Source organism: Halichoerus grypus, chromosome 2 (genome assembly GCF_964656455.1).
Source record: "Halichoerus grypus chromosome 2, mHalGry1.hap1.1, whole genome shotgun sequence".
NCBI lineage: Eukaryota > Metazoa > Chordata > Mammalia > Carnivora > Phocidae > Halichoerus > Halichoerus grypus.
Window position 1 is genome coordinate 190,357,241 of NC_135713.1, and position 16,476 is coordinate 190,373,716.

The window sequence follows — 16,476 nt, forward strand, 5'->3', positions numbered from 1 at the left end:
ACTGGGCCACCCAGGTGCCCTTCCAATCATGTTCGTTTAAATCTGATCTCAGCTCCACAGAAAAACTTGAAGAGGGTAGATTTTTCATTCCCAATCTCAAACTGCAGGAAAGGCCCTGTCTGAAAGGAAGACTCCAGAAGGAGGCAAAGGAACCTGCATATAACTTACAGGCATATAACTTCCACTCTACTCCTCCACTTTTCTTCAGGGATCAGTCAGTGACAAACATATCCACCAGGGGGCAGCATCTGCTCCTTTCTAGCCCTAAGGCTGGGGCCCTGGGACTGGGTTTTGGGAGAGTTGCATCTCAAAGGGCCCCCTGACTGGAGAAGGGTGCCTATGGGGCCCTTACACACTTTTTTTTTTTTTCATTTCACACTCATTCTAAGAGGTAGGTTGTGTTTTCTCCATTTTGTTCTTGAGGAAATAAAGCTAGGATTTGAAAAATGGGTCTTTGAGGGGGTGCCTCAGTGGCTCAGTCGGTTGAGTGGCCGACTTTTGGTTTACGCTCACACTGTGGTCTCCTGGTCATGGTCTCAGGGTCGTGGGATTGAGCCCCGAGTCGGGTTCCACGTTCCTCAGGGAGTCGGCTTGAGGATTCACTCTCCCCCCCGCCCCTCCCCTTGCTCTCTCGCTCTCTCTCAAAGAAATAAACCTTAAAAAAAAAATAAGAAAAAGAAAAATGGGTCTTCGTGGGGCACCCGGCTGACTCAATTGTAGAGTATGTGACCTTTTTTTTTTAAGATTTATTTATTTATTTGAGAGAGAAAGAGAGCGCACGAGTGGGGGGGGGGGACAGAGGAAGAGACAGAAGCAGGCTGAGTCTGCAGACACTTAACAGACTGAGCCACCCAGGTGCCCCAAGCATGTGACTCTTGATCTTGGGGTTGAGAATTCCAGTCCCACATTGGGCAGAGAGCTTACAAGAAAGAAAGAAAGAAAAAGAAAGAAAGAGAGAGAGAGAGAGAGAAAGAAAGGAAGAAAGAAAGAAAGGAAGAAAGAAAGAAAAAAAAGGAAAGAAAGAAAGAAAGAAAGAAAGAAAGAAAAGAAGAAGAAAGAAAAGGAAAGAGAAAGGAAAGAAAGAAAGAGAAGAAAGAGGAAGAAAGAAAGAAAGAAAAGAAAGAAAGAAAGAAAGAAAAAAGAAAAAAGAAAGAAAGAAAGGAAAGAAAGGAAAGAAAGAAAAGAAAGAAAAGAAAGAAAGAAAGAAAGAAAGAAAGAAAGAAAGAAAGAAAGAAAGAAAGAAAGACGGGTCTTTGTGATTCCCAAGCTGCTTGCTGCTTCTTTGGCTTCCCTCCCTCACTGCTCACTCCTGCAGACTCCTTTCCTCCCTTCATTTGTGCGCTGAGACAGGTATTTGTTTAGGGTACTGTGGAGACAAAGATGTTCTCAGCCTCTTCCTTGGTGAGCTCCTTCATCTTCTATCCTCGGCTATTCCTGAGTATGGACTGTTGGTGGGGGACGGGACCTGGAATCGCCTAAGCCCTGGGGGGGCGAAGTGACTTTTCCAAGCCAGTCTACTGGTGAGGGACAGGACTCACCCTGACTCTCCGCCCAGGGTTTCAGCACGCCAGGCCTTGACGGGGGCCTCTCTCTCCAGTGTCATCCTCACCCCTGGCCTCTGTTTTTCCTCCTCTAAGAAGTTCCTCATCCTCAATAAAGACCCAAGAGTTCAATACTACCTAGACCTTGCCCAGAAATGCAGGGTTTTATAGGCATTCCTGGCTAACCCACTATCAACAGAACCCTCAAGGGCTGAGGAACCCCAGACCAGGAATCTCCCAGGCTAAGGATAGATGTTTGGTTCTCATACTCAGGGACACCCCTCAGTACATTTAATCATTTTGTCATGCATCCATGAATTTATGCAAGATTTCCTGTCAAGCGCTGGGCACCTTGGAGCTGTGGATGACAGGAACCAGCTCCTGGGCTCAGGGCTTCGTCTGGTGGGGAGACAGCTCTGGGGACGAACGATGACATAGCAGCTGGAATCTCATCCACGTGGGGGAGCCCACAGAAGGAAGCGGGTAGCTCCCAGCTAGTCATTCTGTTTTGAACGCTGACCTGACCCCTGTCACTTAAGCCTTGGCTCTAATGTCACCTGTTGGAGAAGCCTTCCTGAGCAGCCTGCTCCCTGCAGTCTGAAGCAGTTCCTTTCCCGAGTTTCTGACACATCTCCCTGTTTTATTTCCGTTGATGGCAAGTATCACCATCTGAAACCATCTTCTTTATTCATTGCCTGTCTCTCCCCTCTAGAGTGTACACTCCAAGAGGGCAGGTCCTTATCCATCTCACTCAGGGCTGTATGCGCAGAACCTAGCAGGCACTCCATATATGATTGTTCAATGTACAAATGTTCAAATGTTCTCTGCAGTGAATCCCCCAATACAGGAGGTCCTGGGCTGTGATCTTGTGGAGAGAAAGGGCTGCAGAGGTGAGGCTGCCAGGAAGGAAAATGGTCATTAATGGAGGAAGGCTCCCTGGGGACAGGGTATGTGTGTTTGTGTGTGTGTGTGTGTAGAGGGGGGAACTGGAGTTTCCATTTAAAGGGGACAAATTGCGGTAAGCCCACAGCCTAGTGCTGCCCTGAGAAGCTGGGCCCCTTGCCTCACCTCTCCCTGCCCCACCTCTTCCTCCCCATTTGTTCATCAACACCTCTGGCAAACCAGAAAGATGAAGGGTGGGGTAGGATTGCCAGTTTTATCGCTTTTATCAGATAATCAAGTGACAATTTCCCTCCCGGTTGTGAGGCCCAGGAAGTTTCAAAGGTTGCAGAAGAAACACGAGACAATCTGTGTTTCTCATTACTGTGTGTTTTCAGTTTCACAGCGTTGTAACATTTGCTCAATGCCAAGTTTGGCCAATTTCTAGCAGACTCACCTTGGACAAATTACCTAACTTTTCAGTGCTTCTTTCTTTCTGGAATAACCATACTTAATTCTTGTAAGTATGGGGTGCCTGGCTGGCTCGGTGGGTGGGACACGTGGCTCTTGATCTTGGGGTTGTGAGTTCAGGCCCCACGTTGGGTGTAGAGTTTACTTTAAAAAAATTAAAATTAAAAAAAAATCAAAAAGGAAAAGTATGCAGAGTTCTCAGACCAGAGCCTGGCATGCAGTGGCCACTCAACACGGTAGTAGTTTCCAACTTCGTGGCCTGCTGTCTTCCCCTCTCCTAACACAGGCCACCTCTGTGTCTTAGCTCCTGTGGCAATCTGCCACCCCCCCAATATGGAGTGTAACACTAATTTCCTAAGGTCTTTATGTCTTTGGGGATTCCAGGAGGCTCCTTGCATTGCTGGGAAAACCAGGTGGCTGGTTTTAGAGGAGGGAGGGGAAGGAGGAGGTGGCAAGGCAGACTGGTGCTAAACGGATGGGAGGCCAGTGGGCAGGAAAGGGCTAGGCCCTCCTGTCTAGCAGTGACTTCCCCTACTCTTTTTCCGATCCCTCTCAAATATAACCTTTAAAAAGGGTTAATACTGAATTACACAGTAAATGTAAGAATCCAGCCTCCTTGTAAAAAAGGAAATAATAGGGTTATGATCTTATTCTCCTTTGATCCTCCTCCCTTCCTTCAATTTTACTTACCTCCCCCTGCAGGTAATCACTGATATCCTTTTGGTCACACTGTCCTTTTGTGACATCTCCTCCTCTTCAGGGCTGCCCAGATCGTATCAGGCTGCAATGGCTGGGGAGATGCCACTCAGTCCTCTCCCCCTCCTAACCAATCCTACACAGGACTCATTAACTTACAGAACACTTTCCAGAAGCTTCCAGTTCACACCTTCTCTCCCTCCTCTGAAGTCCTACGAGGACTTATCTCAGGTTTACAGAGGCCCAGTGTTCCCTGTCAGTGGCCAGTCTTGTTTTTTCACTAGAGTTTAAGCCCTTTGAGGCCAGGCCCTGTGGCCTCCGCATCCTCTATATCCGCAGAGTCTCTCTGGCAGAGCACACAGTATGAATGAGGTCAATCAAAGTCCTGAGGAGTGAAGAATTCCCTCTTTACCTATTTGAACAAGGGAGGGCCTTGGAGTGTCTGCTTCTGGTCAGCACTCTAACCAGCGGTTGAGGGATTTCTGCTAAGGATGCCTAACCCAATGGCCTCCCCGATGAGAGAGGAGGGAGAGCTATGCCGTCAGGGGCCCAGACACCGGATTCAGACAGATCCTTGCTCAGCCACTTCCTGGCTGGGTGACCTTAGACAAGTCATTGAACCCTTCGGAGCTTTCCTCCCCTGTAGAATGCAGACCGCACCAGTCCCTACCTTACAGGCTGCTGTGAGGATCAATGGGGTAATGGGCTTAGGCTTAGGCTGTTTCTTTTTTTTTTTAAGATTTTATTTATTTGCGAGAAAGAGAATGAGAGACAGAGAGCATGAGAGGGAGGAGGGTCAGAGGGAGAAGCAGACTCCCTGCTGAGCAGGGAGCCCGATGCGGGACTCGATCCCGCGACTCCAGGATCATGACCTGAGCCGAAGGCAGTCGCTTAACCAACTGAGCCACCCAGGCGCCCAGGCTTAGGCTGTTTCATGAGGTTCCGGGGTTACACAGGTTTGAACACTGACTTAGGAAAGATAAAAGAGTAAGATTTGTGAGCATCTCTCCAGCAGACCCTGGCGGGGGCAGTGTGTACGTGGGGTGGCTATCTCGGGGTGGGCGGGGGGTGGGGGGAGGAGGATGCCGCCGCGTAGACTACGAAGCTCTTCACCTCTCCAAGTCAAACGCTGCCACGTCTGTCCCTCTCACTTTCCATCCCGAGTTTACCTCCAAATATTAGACTATGGGAGAAAAGATCAAATAAAACGTTCACTAACCGAGCACACGTCCATCGCCGGGTTGTCGGGGGTCGCCGGGCACGTATCTCCAGGCCCCGCCCCGCCCCGCCCCTCCCCGCCGCCGCGGGACTGCTCATTGGCCCGCGCTGCGTGACGTTACGCGCGGCTTTTTAAGGCGGAGTCGCGGGGCCGGCTCCGCAGTGGCAGCAGCGCCGGCGGTGCTGGCGGCCGTGGCACGCGCTGGGGGCGGGCGTGCAGTTTCGCGTGGAGGCTCGGGTGGCTGGCCTGGGGAGAGTGCGGCTGCCGGAAGGTAAAGGGGCTGTTCAGGCGGAGCTGAGGTGGCTCCGGTGCGGGGACCTGGGGAGCTGGAGTCGGCGATCCGGGCAAGGCGAAGTGTCACGGGACAGCGGGAAGGGGGTCGCGGTGTTAAGGAGGGTCGTGTCAACCGCTTGGGGACGTGGAGGGCAGGCGGGAGCGGGCCTTACTCTCCCGTCTGAGCGCCCGTACCCTAACTTAATTGGGGGGCGCTGCCCGACCTGCTCCTTCCTGTGAGGATTCTCGCGTGGGGAATGAGGGTCTCTGCGTCTGCGACCGCGCCGCGACCTCGGAGAAGAGGCGCGGGAAGCCGACCATCTCCAGATCAAGGCCTCACCCCCCAACCTGTGTCCAGGCCCCGGGGGTCTCTGTAGATCTCGTCTCCCCTGAAAGCGGGGAGCGCCTCTGTTACACTTGGAGCTGTTTAAAAAAACAAAACAAAAACTGGAATTTTAAAAAGGAAGGATGGGCGACTGATTTAGGACAGGATCTAGAAGTTGCACATATCATGTTTATTTTTAAACGTCTCCTTTTTTTCTCCCCTGACTTTTTCCCGTTCAGATAACCCAGCCGCGGTCCCCAAAGCCTGCAGTTCAAGGCCACCTTCCTGCCTCTCCTGTGTGCCCCCTGACCTGCACCTTAGCTGGAGCTCACCATGGGGAACCACTTGACTGAGATGGCTCCCACTGCCTCCTCTTTCTTGCCCCACTTCCAGGCCCTGCATGTCGTGGTTGTTGGGCTGGACTCTGCTGGAAAGACCTCGCTCCTTTACCGCCTCAAGTTCAAGGAGTTTGTCCAGAGCGTACCCACCAAAGGCTTCAACACAGAGAAGATCCGGGTGCCCCTGGGAGGGTCCCGTGGCATCACCTTCCAAGTGTGGGATGTCGGGGGGCAAGAGAAGCTGCGACCACTGTGGCGCTCCTACACACGTCGGACAGACGGGCTGGTGTTTGTGGTGGATGCGGCCGAGGCTGAGCGCCTGGAGGAGGCCAAGGTGGAGCTACACCGCATCAGCCGGGCTTCGGACAACCAGGGTGTGCCTGTGCTCGTGCTGGCCAATAAGCAGGATCAGCCTGGGGCGCTGAGCGCTGCAGAGGTTGAGAAGAGGCTCTCGGTCCGAGAGCTTGCAGCCGCCACGCTCACCCACGTGCAGGGCTGCAGCGCTGTGGATGGGCTGGGCTTGCAGCCGGGCCTGGAGCGCCTGTACGAGATGATCCTCAAGAGGAAGAAGGCAGCCCGGGTAGGCAAGAAGAGACGGTGACCCGAGGCTGTCCCCTTCTCACCAGTAGGGGTCTGTACACCTGGACAGCCAGGCGGAGCCCGTGGCCCCTCCCTCAGCTCTGGGCTGCAGGACCTGTCCGCCTCAGTGAAGGACCAAGGAGCACACTGGGGGTCCTGTTCTAGTGCAGCACTGGGGAGGGGAGGGGAGATGGGATGTCTTCTCCTCTCCCTCCCTCATCCCCACCTCTGGAGAAAAGAGGGCTGCAGGACTGGGGAGGCTTAAATGTAAGCCGTGACTCTACCTCGACCCTGTTTCTTCTTTTCTTCTCTGGCTTGTTGATGAGATGTGTTTTGGAGCAGAAGAAGGTTGTTTGGAGCAAAAGAAGGTTGTTTGGAGAATGCATTTGGGATGAACGAGGACTGTCTCCCCACCTCCACCCCCCCAATTGGGGGTGTCCCCCAGGCTGCTTTTCTAAGGATGCTAGTCACAATAGTCTTTATTTTTGTGTCTGTGTGAAAGTGCCAGGAACCCTTCCCCACATTTGTAGATCCACAACTGTTTTTATAAGCCGTGTGTGTCCTCTGTAGTATTATTAACTATTTTTTAGCATTTGCCTATAAGTTATTAAAGACTGATGATACTGTAGCTCTGACCTTGGTCTGGCATTTTCTTACCCAGCCCCAGGAGTAGTCCCAGATTTCTGTATGGGTGGCAGGAATGGGTGGGGGGAGTTTTATCTTGAAGCTGAATTTGCAAAGGAAACACGGGATGGCTGGTGGAAATTACAGATGGAGTTGAAATTGCCCTCTCCCAAGCTATTACCTGATTTCTGCAGGTTTTTTTGGGGGGTGTCCCTTCTTTCTCCTGCTTCCTCCCCCCTCCCCTCATCCCCTGGCTCTTACTTGCCCCTCATACCAGCTGGTCCTTGGGGACACTTTCCTAGGTTTATATAGGTAAGTCCTCAAGGAGCCATTCTGTTCTCATCCTCCCCCACTCCTTGGCACTCAGGCTGATCTGTTTTTTTTTCCACCTTGGGGGATCCTGTGAATATGGAAAGTAATTCCTTCCTGGCTTTCAGCCATCTCCGTGTGCTGAATCCTGCTGACCACAGCTCACCGGCAGCAGCGGCAGGGGCTGGTGCTGGGGAGGTCTGGGCTGGATTGAGCCAGCCCGGCCCTGGTGACTAAGCTGTGAGTTGTCCAGCTCTGGGAATGGTGGCTGTTCCCACAAGAGGGGCTGTAATAGCAGTCGCGGTTTGTGCCTGGTGGGAGTGTGGACTACTAGACATCCACTCCCCCCTCCAGGGGAGGAGGGGGAAGGTGTAGGCCACCAATAGTGGTAATAAGAATAATATGCTAGGGGCACCTGGGTGGCTTGGTTGGTTAAGCGTCTGCCTTTAGCTCAGGTCATGATCTCAGGGTCTGGGATCCAGCCCTGTCATGGGCTCCCCGCTTAGCAGGGAGTCTGCTTCTCCCTCTCCCTTTGCTCCTCCCCCTGCTCATGCTCTCTCTCTGAAATAAATACAATCTTTAAAAAAAAAAAAAAAAAGAATAAAATGCTAATGTTGTGAGGTCCAGAGGGCCTCTGCCCAGACTTTCAAGTCTGCCCCCTCCACCGACACCCAGGGCTGGCTGAGTCTGAGATGATGAAAAATCAGATCCTCCTAATCTGGATGGGGGTAGTGGGTAAAAACCAAGCACAATTCTTTCCATCCTTCAGCCCCCCAGTCCCACCCCTACCCTTTGTGCAAACGTGGGATCCAGAGCAGGTTCAGAGTCCCCACTCCAGAATCGAATAAAGGACCTTGGGAGGGAGAGAAGGTGCCGGCAATCCTGTCCTGGGGGACTTCCTAAGGAATTTGCTTCTTCCTAGCTAGGGCCAGCAGAAGCTGAGTTTTGCTGTGGAGTCCGGGCTGGTTCATATTTGTCCCCCTTCACAGCTGGCAGGATGCGGGTAGGTATGCATAGATCCGGAAGGGTGCCCGAGTGTGCGTCAGTGCAGGGCCTGCTTGACAGAGCTGCTGGGCTGGTTCTGCTGGGGACACATGCTACCTGGCCCCCCTCTACGCACACCTGTGACTCATCTCACTCAGTCCTCAGGGCAGAGTCCTCTTCTGCCCAGGAACAGGCTGGGGAGGACTTGGCTAGAAGGGCCTCTGTCCTGCTGGGAGATCTTTCCTCCTCACTCCACCCCAATAATGCCCTTTTGTCTCAGAATCTCCAAGGACATGTTTTCTCCATTTCTGGTCACCTGGGGGACTGAGTCTCCAGATTGGAAGAAGAGCACACCCCCTCCCCCTGCAGAGGGGCCTCCATGGCCCCTCTTCTGGCTCTGCCAACTACCTGACCTCCCCCTCTGGTTAGAGTCATCTTCTGCTCCCCCAGACTCCAACCCTGGGCAGGAACCATGGTTCACAGGAGACTGCCAATGTCCCAGCTCTTCCCCACATTCCTCTGCCCTGACCAGCTGGTGGGGGTGGAGGAAGGGGTGTTGGCAGCCAGAGAGTGAGATGGAGAAGCCAACTGCTTTGAAGGGGTTGTGGGGAGAGGGGAGCCCTGGAAGATTCTGGTAAGAAAGCTACATTCTGGCTGGGTGGGGATCAGGAGCTTTGGAATAATCCTCTTGCCTCGGTCCATCCTGCCACAGGGATTCTTCTTCTTTTTTTAAAGATTTATTTATTTATTTAAGGGGGGAGGGGCAGAGGGAGAGACTCTTTCAAGCCAACTTCCCCCTGAGCACGGAGCCCCAGGTGGGGCTCGATTTCAGGACCCTGAGATCATGACCTGAGCCAAAATCAAGATTCAGACACTTTTTTTTTTTTAAAGATTTTATTTATTTATTTGAGAGAGAGAATGAGAGAGAGAGAAAGAGAGCACACGAGAAGGGGAGGGTCAGAGGGAAAAGCAGACTCCCTGCTGAGCAGGGAGTCAGATGCAGGACTCATCCCATCCCGGGACTCCAGGATCATGACCTGAGCTGAAGGCAGTTGCTTAACCAACTGAGCCACCCAGGTGCCCCCAAGATTCAGACATTTAACCAACTGAGTCACCTGGGCGCCCCTGTCCCAGGGATTCTGCATGCTGAGCTCTGGCCACAGGCTTGGAATGGGGGTGGGATCAGGGTTGGAGGTAGGCTGTATTTTCCTTGTCCCGGCTTCTTTATCAAGTAGAATTTCTTTGAGGCCCTGAGATGGATGTTGAGGAGATGCTGAGGGCAGAGGGTCTCAGGGGGCCAGGAGTGGTTGTTAGGGGCTGGTGGTGGGGGGCTGTGGGTAGGGTGGAAGGCTCCCTCTGAGCTGCCCTTCCCCCACCAGCCACCTCCTCTCCTTGCACAAGCTGGATGGTAACATCCAGGTAGACCCCACTTGCCCTGGGGGCCTTGCCCATCCCCCAGCAAAGATGGCAGTGGTCCCTCACCTCCTCTGCCCTCTCCAGTCATCCTGTGCTGCGAGTGCTCCAGGCAGAGAGAAAACAAAGAGGAAGGAAAGAAGTCTCTAAGGCCCAGAGGATGCAGCAACTTGCCCAAGAACACATAGCTACTTAGTGGCACATCCAGATCCTTCCTCCCAGGCTGGCTTTTTGTACTCCCAGGGCCAGACAGATAGGAGATGGGCCACAAGTCTAGCAATTCAGAGCTCCCACTGCCCCTTCCCTCTCTCCTTCCCTCCCTGCGTCCCCTCCCTGATTAGTTCAAAGGCCAGCTTTCCGCTCCCCTGCTCCCCTTCCTGAGGAGTTGGAGCTTTATCTCTGAAGTCCAGAACTCTGGCCTTAAATCTGGCCAGAAGTCCCCACCCTCCTTTCCCACTGACCGCATGTCATCCCAAGTCTTGCTTGAGATGGACTCCTCCACAGGGGCCTGGGAAGCACAGACTTCCACTGAGGCACTGGGGCGTGCACAGGACAGTGTGTTCTCCAAAACAGGCCTTTTGTGAATGGAGGCCAGTGGGAGCAGAGGGAGTGAAGACAGTAAGGGAGGCCCAGGCCAGCACTGGGCTGTAAAGGGTGGGCAGGGTGTAGCCACACATCACTTCCAAGGCCATCAGCTGGGGAGTTTGTGGGTGGGTGTCATGGGACCTCCTCCCCTGGCTAAACCAGAGGAGGGGATTTGTTCTTCCTTCCTTTACAAAAAAAAAGTGTTGTTTTTTTTCTGTCCACCCCCCCTCCCCACCTGATTACAAAAGTAACAGATCTTTTTGTAAAGAAACTTAGAAAATGGAGAACCCCATAATCTAAATTTCCGAGCTAGCTAAATGTCGGGGACAGGTTTTTATATATAATCTTTCAGATATTTTTTTTCTCTGCATATACAAAGAGGTATGTATTAATATCCAACACACAGGGAATTATAGGACGCATATGGTGGTAGAGTTTTGCTTTTCTCATTTATATCTTGGGCATTATTCAATGATGGGACATATGGGTTTTTCTTGTTCTTTTTGATGACCATGTGAGATTCCACCATCTGAATATGCCATCATTTCTTTTTTTTTTTTTAAGATTTTATTTATTCATTTGAGACACAGAGATACAGAGAGAGAGAGAGAGAGAAAGCATGAGCAGGGAGAGAGGCAGAGGGAGAGGGAGAAGCAGGCTCCTCGCTGAGCCTGGAGCCCGATGCGGGGCTCGATCCCAGGACCCTGGGATCATGACCTGAGCCGAAGGCAGACGCTTAACCATCTGAGCCACCCAGGAGCCCCTATGCCATCATTTCTTAATTAAATCCTCTGTTAAATCCACAGTGTGTCCACAGCGATGACCTCCTTGCACATATTTCTTAGGTATGTAATCACTGTGTCAAAGGGTATATGTATTTCACATTTTCATAGATGCTGCCAAAATGTGTGTGTAGAGACGGTTTGGGGGGCAGGAACTTTAATCCAGCCTTCTCATCCTCCATCCCCAGATTTCAAGGCCTCTTCAAGCCAAGGTCTGTGGGTGGGGGATAGACATTATAGTGCCCTTGCTTTCGGGGAGGTAAGAGAATCTCCAGCCACTTGGCAGAAGATTTGCAGGTGTGGGAGGGAGCTTGGGCTGATTTTCCTGGTCTGGGAATTGAACCGCTTGGGGGCTGCCTGGCTGATGGTGGAGGTGGGCAGATGGTGAGGACTCCCTAAGCACCCAGCTTCTCACAGACGTCAGGCAGAGTGGGCGAAACATCTCCGGAAATAAATCCCAGCACTCAGGGAGGGAGCGTGGCTGAGACACAGAGTGCATGCTCCGAAGGCAACATGGAGAGGAGCTCTTCAGTCTGAAGAAGGGCAGCTGAGACCCTGGACTTCCCCCAGGGTGATCCCCACTCTTCTAGCAAGGTCCCCCCACCAGCTGCTCTCGAGCATGGACTCCTGGAACAGGAAGCAGAAGCCCAAAGTATTAGATACCTCGGCCACTCTGGGCTGTGTGGGGTACCACTTCTCTGTTCATTCTGGGCCCTGGGCTAATCTTGGGTCCGTGCCCCTGCAGAATGGGGTGGGGAAGGCGGGAGGGCTTATCTCTTGAGCACCTCCCACCCCCTCCTATGAAATCTGGTGAGCAGTTTGGTGGAGTTGTGCAGGGATGACAGCTGGGTTTTAAAGATTGCTGAGAGTGAGGTTTTGTGCTTTTGATTGTGTTTGTTTTTGCAAGATTATCCATTGCTTTCCATTCCAGAGGCTGACTCTTATCCTTAGGGAGTGAGACGGCAGAACTGCTTACTCACTCTCTGGAACTCTCCCAGGCCGACGTGGGGAGGGACAGAGCCACCCGTCTGACCAGGCAGCACCTCAGAAAGGACCCCACAGTTGGCCTCAGTTTACACATCTGTAAAGTGAGGGGGTTGAGTAGACAATATTGGATCTTTTCTGGTTCACTTTCTATGGTTCTCAGTACAAGGTGGGCATGGGGAACTCCTTCATGATCTTTCTGCCTTCATTTTATCGCCCTCTGAAATTACCTTGTTTGTTTTGTTTTTAAGTTTGTTTGCTGTCTGCCTTCATCTCTAGGCTACCCATTCTAGGAGGACAGCCCTCATTCATTTTGTTCACCATGTATCCCTAGGACAGTAGTGGGCACACAGTAGGAGCTCATCTCATACCTGTGGAATGTGGGGTGTCCACTCAAGGGTTGGAGGGCTGGGTATCACCTCAGTGAAGAAGTGGTTTCCGTCTGTAAATAGTGACAGCAACCAGGAAAGAAGCTATCAAGCAAGGTTGGAGAGTTTATCTGGGAAGGCCTCTTGGAGGAAGTGAAGCAGATTTGGAACCCAAGTTAAATATTCTGATTAACAAGGGACTTGGAGGATCATGGGCTTCAGAGCATTTTCTTGCCTCTACCTACTGCTCAGGAGAAAAGATCTGAATCTGAGGTTTAATAAACATAGTTTCGTTCCTCCCTTCCCAGTAATTAATTACCTGACCTAGGACGCTCCCTAGAGTCTGTTTACCACTCCCCTACCCCTGCTCCTCCCAAGCTCACCCCAGGATAGTCAAGTTAGATTGCCATTCTTCCACCCCAGAGGAACTGAGTGTAGGCTGGTGTCAGGGAAGGGACCCCCAGGGAACTCTAGACCCGTGCTGTCCAATATGGCAGCCACCAGACACATGTGGCGACCAAGCATAGGAAATGTGGCTGAACTGAACTCAGATATGCCCTGAGTGTGAAATACAACAGATTTCGAAGACTTAGTAAGAGAAAAGAATGTAAAATATCTCATTAATACTTTTTAAAATTATTTTTTAATTTTTAATTTTATTTTTAAAAAGTTTTTATTTATTTGAGAGAGCCAACGAGCACGAACAAGGGGAGGAGCAGAGGGAGAAGAGAAGCAGGCTCCCCGCTGAGCACAGAGACCAAACTACATGGGGCTCAATCCCAGGACCCTGGGATCATGACCTGAGCTGAAGGCAGACACTTAACAGACTGAGCCACCCAGGCGCCCTCACATTCTACTTCTATTGACAAGGCAGGTCCAGATATTTGGGGGAAGGAGCATCATGGGGAAAAGAATGGGAGATCCATAGTTCTTCCTTTCTTCTGAAATCAGAAGAGAAACAGACCAAACTGCAGCAGTCTGGCAGGAGGGTAGATTCTAGGAAGGCCTTCTTGATGGGGAGAACTGAAAAACCTGAAAAGTCTGTGTACTCTCCTTCCTGGAAAGCTTTCAGGATAGGTAAAGACTTTGTGTATCTTGAATTATCTTAAAATATCTTATCAAATTATATGATTCTCAATGATCCCAACCTGGTTGTCTAGCAGGCGATGTTCCTAGCTTCATTCAGGGTATTTTCACTCCTCTATAAGACAGCTCTTTAAATGTCTCTTTCATGTGGAGCCCAGATACCTGGAATCCACACAAAAATCCTAAGGTGATTTTATCCAGTGGTTTCTGATCTTTCACCGGATGGCTGTGAGAGTAACAGCAGCGCTGACTGACTGAGTTTGCATCATCATCTTGCCCTCCCCTGCTGCCTTCCTCTGCCCAACCCTACCAGCTCCCTCAACCTCCCCTCCCCCCAGCACAAAGGTCCTAGAACAGGCAGGTGATGGGAAGATGCCAGCCAGCTGGGGGTCTGGATAATCCACAAACTGGATTATCTGCCCCTGCGTTTGCACACATACATAAGCTGGTGGCCTAGATGCAGACGGGATGTACTGGGATGAGCCAAGGGGATAAGGTTAACACCTTATGTGTGACTGTGTGTGTGTGTGTGTGTGTGTGTGTGTGTAAGTGGGGGAGGGGGCAGTCCTACAATAAAAACCCCACCCACTTATCTCCCATCCTGAGCATTAAGCCAATCAATCACTCCTTTCAATCAACCACATATAATATTTAGCATTATTGTGCATGGCCATATTGTCCTAGGCACTGGAACTAAGAGGTGCGATTTGTACAGAGAGAAGGTGTCCTGGTTTCCTGGATGCAGAGCCTGAGACAGGGATTCAGGGGGTGCATGGTTTATTGAGGGCACATTTTCAGGAGAAAGGGAGGGAGGGAAGTGGGAGGGGGCAGGGCAGGGGCTAAACAAGGACGTGCTCTCACAGTTGGAGTCTAATGTTGGCTTGGTCCTGTGGGGAAGCTCTGGTTAGAGAATTGCACCTCAGAAAAGATCCCCCAGAGGCAGAGAGCCTGGTCTTTTATACCGTTCAGTCAGCGAATTGGCCGCTGTTTGCTCAAGTCTCCAGGGAATGAACAGCCAGGAGCCATTGGAGTCAACATTCACAGTCAGCGGAGGGCATCTGGGTGCCGTGTCAGGGGCATCCCCTCAGGGTGGAGCCCGAGAAGAGAAGAGCAAGCTGCCCTGGGCAGGCCCTGAGTCCTGACAGCTGTCCTTGTTTGGCAATCCAGTCCTCTTTCTACTCTCACTCTCGGCCTCGGCCTCAGCCTTTATCTGCCCTTGTCCCGCCTTGTCCCCAGCTCCCGACACCCGCCCTTGGTTTCTGCCTGGGATGCTGCCCTCTCTCTTCTGGAGATGTATCTGAAACTCAAGATGGAATGCTGAGTTTCTTCAAGAGCCTACAGGAAGCTGGGGCTACTGAGTCATCCCTGTGGACCTCTTCCCTTGCCAATGGGTCAGCGGAGCCCCACTGCTTCCCTGGGCAGAAAGCTTTGGTGTGCCAGGGGATATTGAAACACACCCCTTCTCCTGGGCCCTCCCTTTCCTGGATGTGCCCATCCTCATCTCTCCTACAGAAAGGACAGTTCAGGAGAATTCATTCTCCAGGCTTGACTCCTGCTTAAACATCACAGGATATGTCCTCTGGAAGGGAAGGGTGGGATCTGGGTTGGCTTCCTTAGAAACTTCAGAACAGAAAAGAAGTCTCCTTTCTCTGCCCCCTCCCAAAGTCAAACAGGGGCTGTCAGAGAGGAAGAGATGATTGTGTCTGTCCAAATGCTGGGTGATTGATGGTCTGATCTCTGAAACTTTTTTTTTCTCCGGCACAACCTGGTTTGTAGAGGTACCAGAATTCTGAGGCAAAAAGCAAGAGAGAGAAAAAGAACATTCTTTGAGGGCATTTGGTTGCAATTTTACACACAAAATGACAAAGAGAGGGTCTAGTGTTAGGTCCTCCCATCTTCCTGTGGTATGTCACACCACACACACACACACACACACACACACACACACACCCTCACATTGTTGACACCAGAGTGCTGGCTCCAGGGAGGGGAGTGAGGGAACAGCTGTGGACAGGTGTGGGTGGCCACATACTTCTCTTTTGGGAGGTAACACTTCCAGTACACCTCCACAGGTTTCATCTGAACCTCACCCTAGCCTTGGCTCTGTGTGGTCAGGGTGGGCACGAGGGACAGAGGAAGAGAGCTGGCCAAATACCAACAAGGAGTGCATCCTTAACAGGCTCCTCAAATGCCACCAGATCAGTTCTCCCAAGAACCAAATCTGGAGGAAACTGAGCTTAAAGAACAGCAACAGGAACCGGGCCTAGATCGCTGGGTGAACTTCAGTGGTTCTGGAGAAGTCTGGGGAAGCACCCATCCTCTAGTATTTGTCTGAAGGCAGGGTGTGGGGCCAGGATAAAGTTTGGGGTCTGGACTGGGGCATCTCGGAATCAGGGCAAGGGACTGGACTGCCTGGCTGGACGTGTCACCCCCATTAGGCTGGGGCTGAGGCTGTAATTGCTGTAATTCGTTGATGAATGCAATTTGCAGCTGGCTTCTCTCCCCGTGACAGGCCTCAATTAGAGCTGCCAGAAGGATCTGGGATGGGAGGGGGAGCTGGGTGGTTTCCAATGGCTTCTCCTGGTCCCCTTTCAGCTCTCTGCTTTGCCCTAAAACAAAAGGGGGTCTTTAGGCTGATATATTATCACCGTCCCCTTACTCCTGAATTTGCCCCCAGAGATATAATTTCAGAATAAGTGGCATGGAAGTTGAGAGGGAGAAAGGCGTAAAATGAAGGATGCCTTCCTGCAGGTTGGTCTGGGAAGCTATGGGTTTAAAAACTCAACCATGTTTAATTAAGTTTAGTATTTTCTCATTTATTTTAGAGCTTCTAAAAGTCCTAAAAGAAGGAAGTCTTTTGAGCCATAATACTTATTTCTATCTTGTAGTCCCCCCTCCATCTCACCAGACAAAGGAAAAAACCCAAGTCAGAAGGATAGAAAGGAGAGAGAGTAAAAAAAAAAAAAAAATCAGGTCGACACAAATATATAATTTTAATTTTAAAGGACTACAGGGACATT

At 51.3% G+C, this 16,476-nt stretch overlaps 1 protein-coding gene and 1 long non-coding RNA gene across 2 annotated transcripts in view; one reads left to right on the top strand and one right to left on the bottom strand.

Annotated features, from left to right (window-relative positions):
• Positions 1–4,861, bottom strand: part of LOC118537782 (uncharacterized) — a 34,771-nt gene extending 29,910 nt beyond the window's left edge. Inside the window, exon 1 of the long non-coding RNA XR_013445113.1 lies at positions 4,807–4,861. This is a non-coding gene — a long non-coding RNA (uncharacterized LOC118537782). The remainder of the gene's footprint in view (positions 1–4,806) is intronic.
• A 103-nt stretch (positions 4,862–4,964) lies between these two features.
• On the top strand, positions 4,965–6,949 carry ARL4D (ARF like GTPase 4D). The gene is made up of 2 exons (XM_036071317.2): positions 4,965–5,077; positions 5,644–6,949. The coding sequence occupies exon 2, from the start codon at positions 5,738–5,740 to the stop codon at positions 6,341–6,343; it is 606 nt and encodes a 201-aa protein (XP_035927210.1). The 5' UTR covers positions 4,965–5,077; positions 5,644–5,737; the 3' UTR covers positions 6,344–6,949.
• The last annotated feature ends 9,527 nt before the right edge of the window (positions 6,950–16,476 follow it).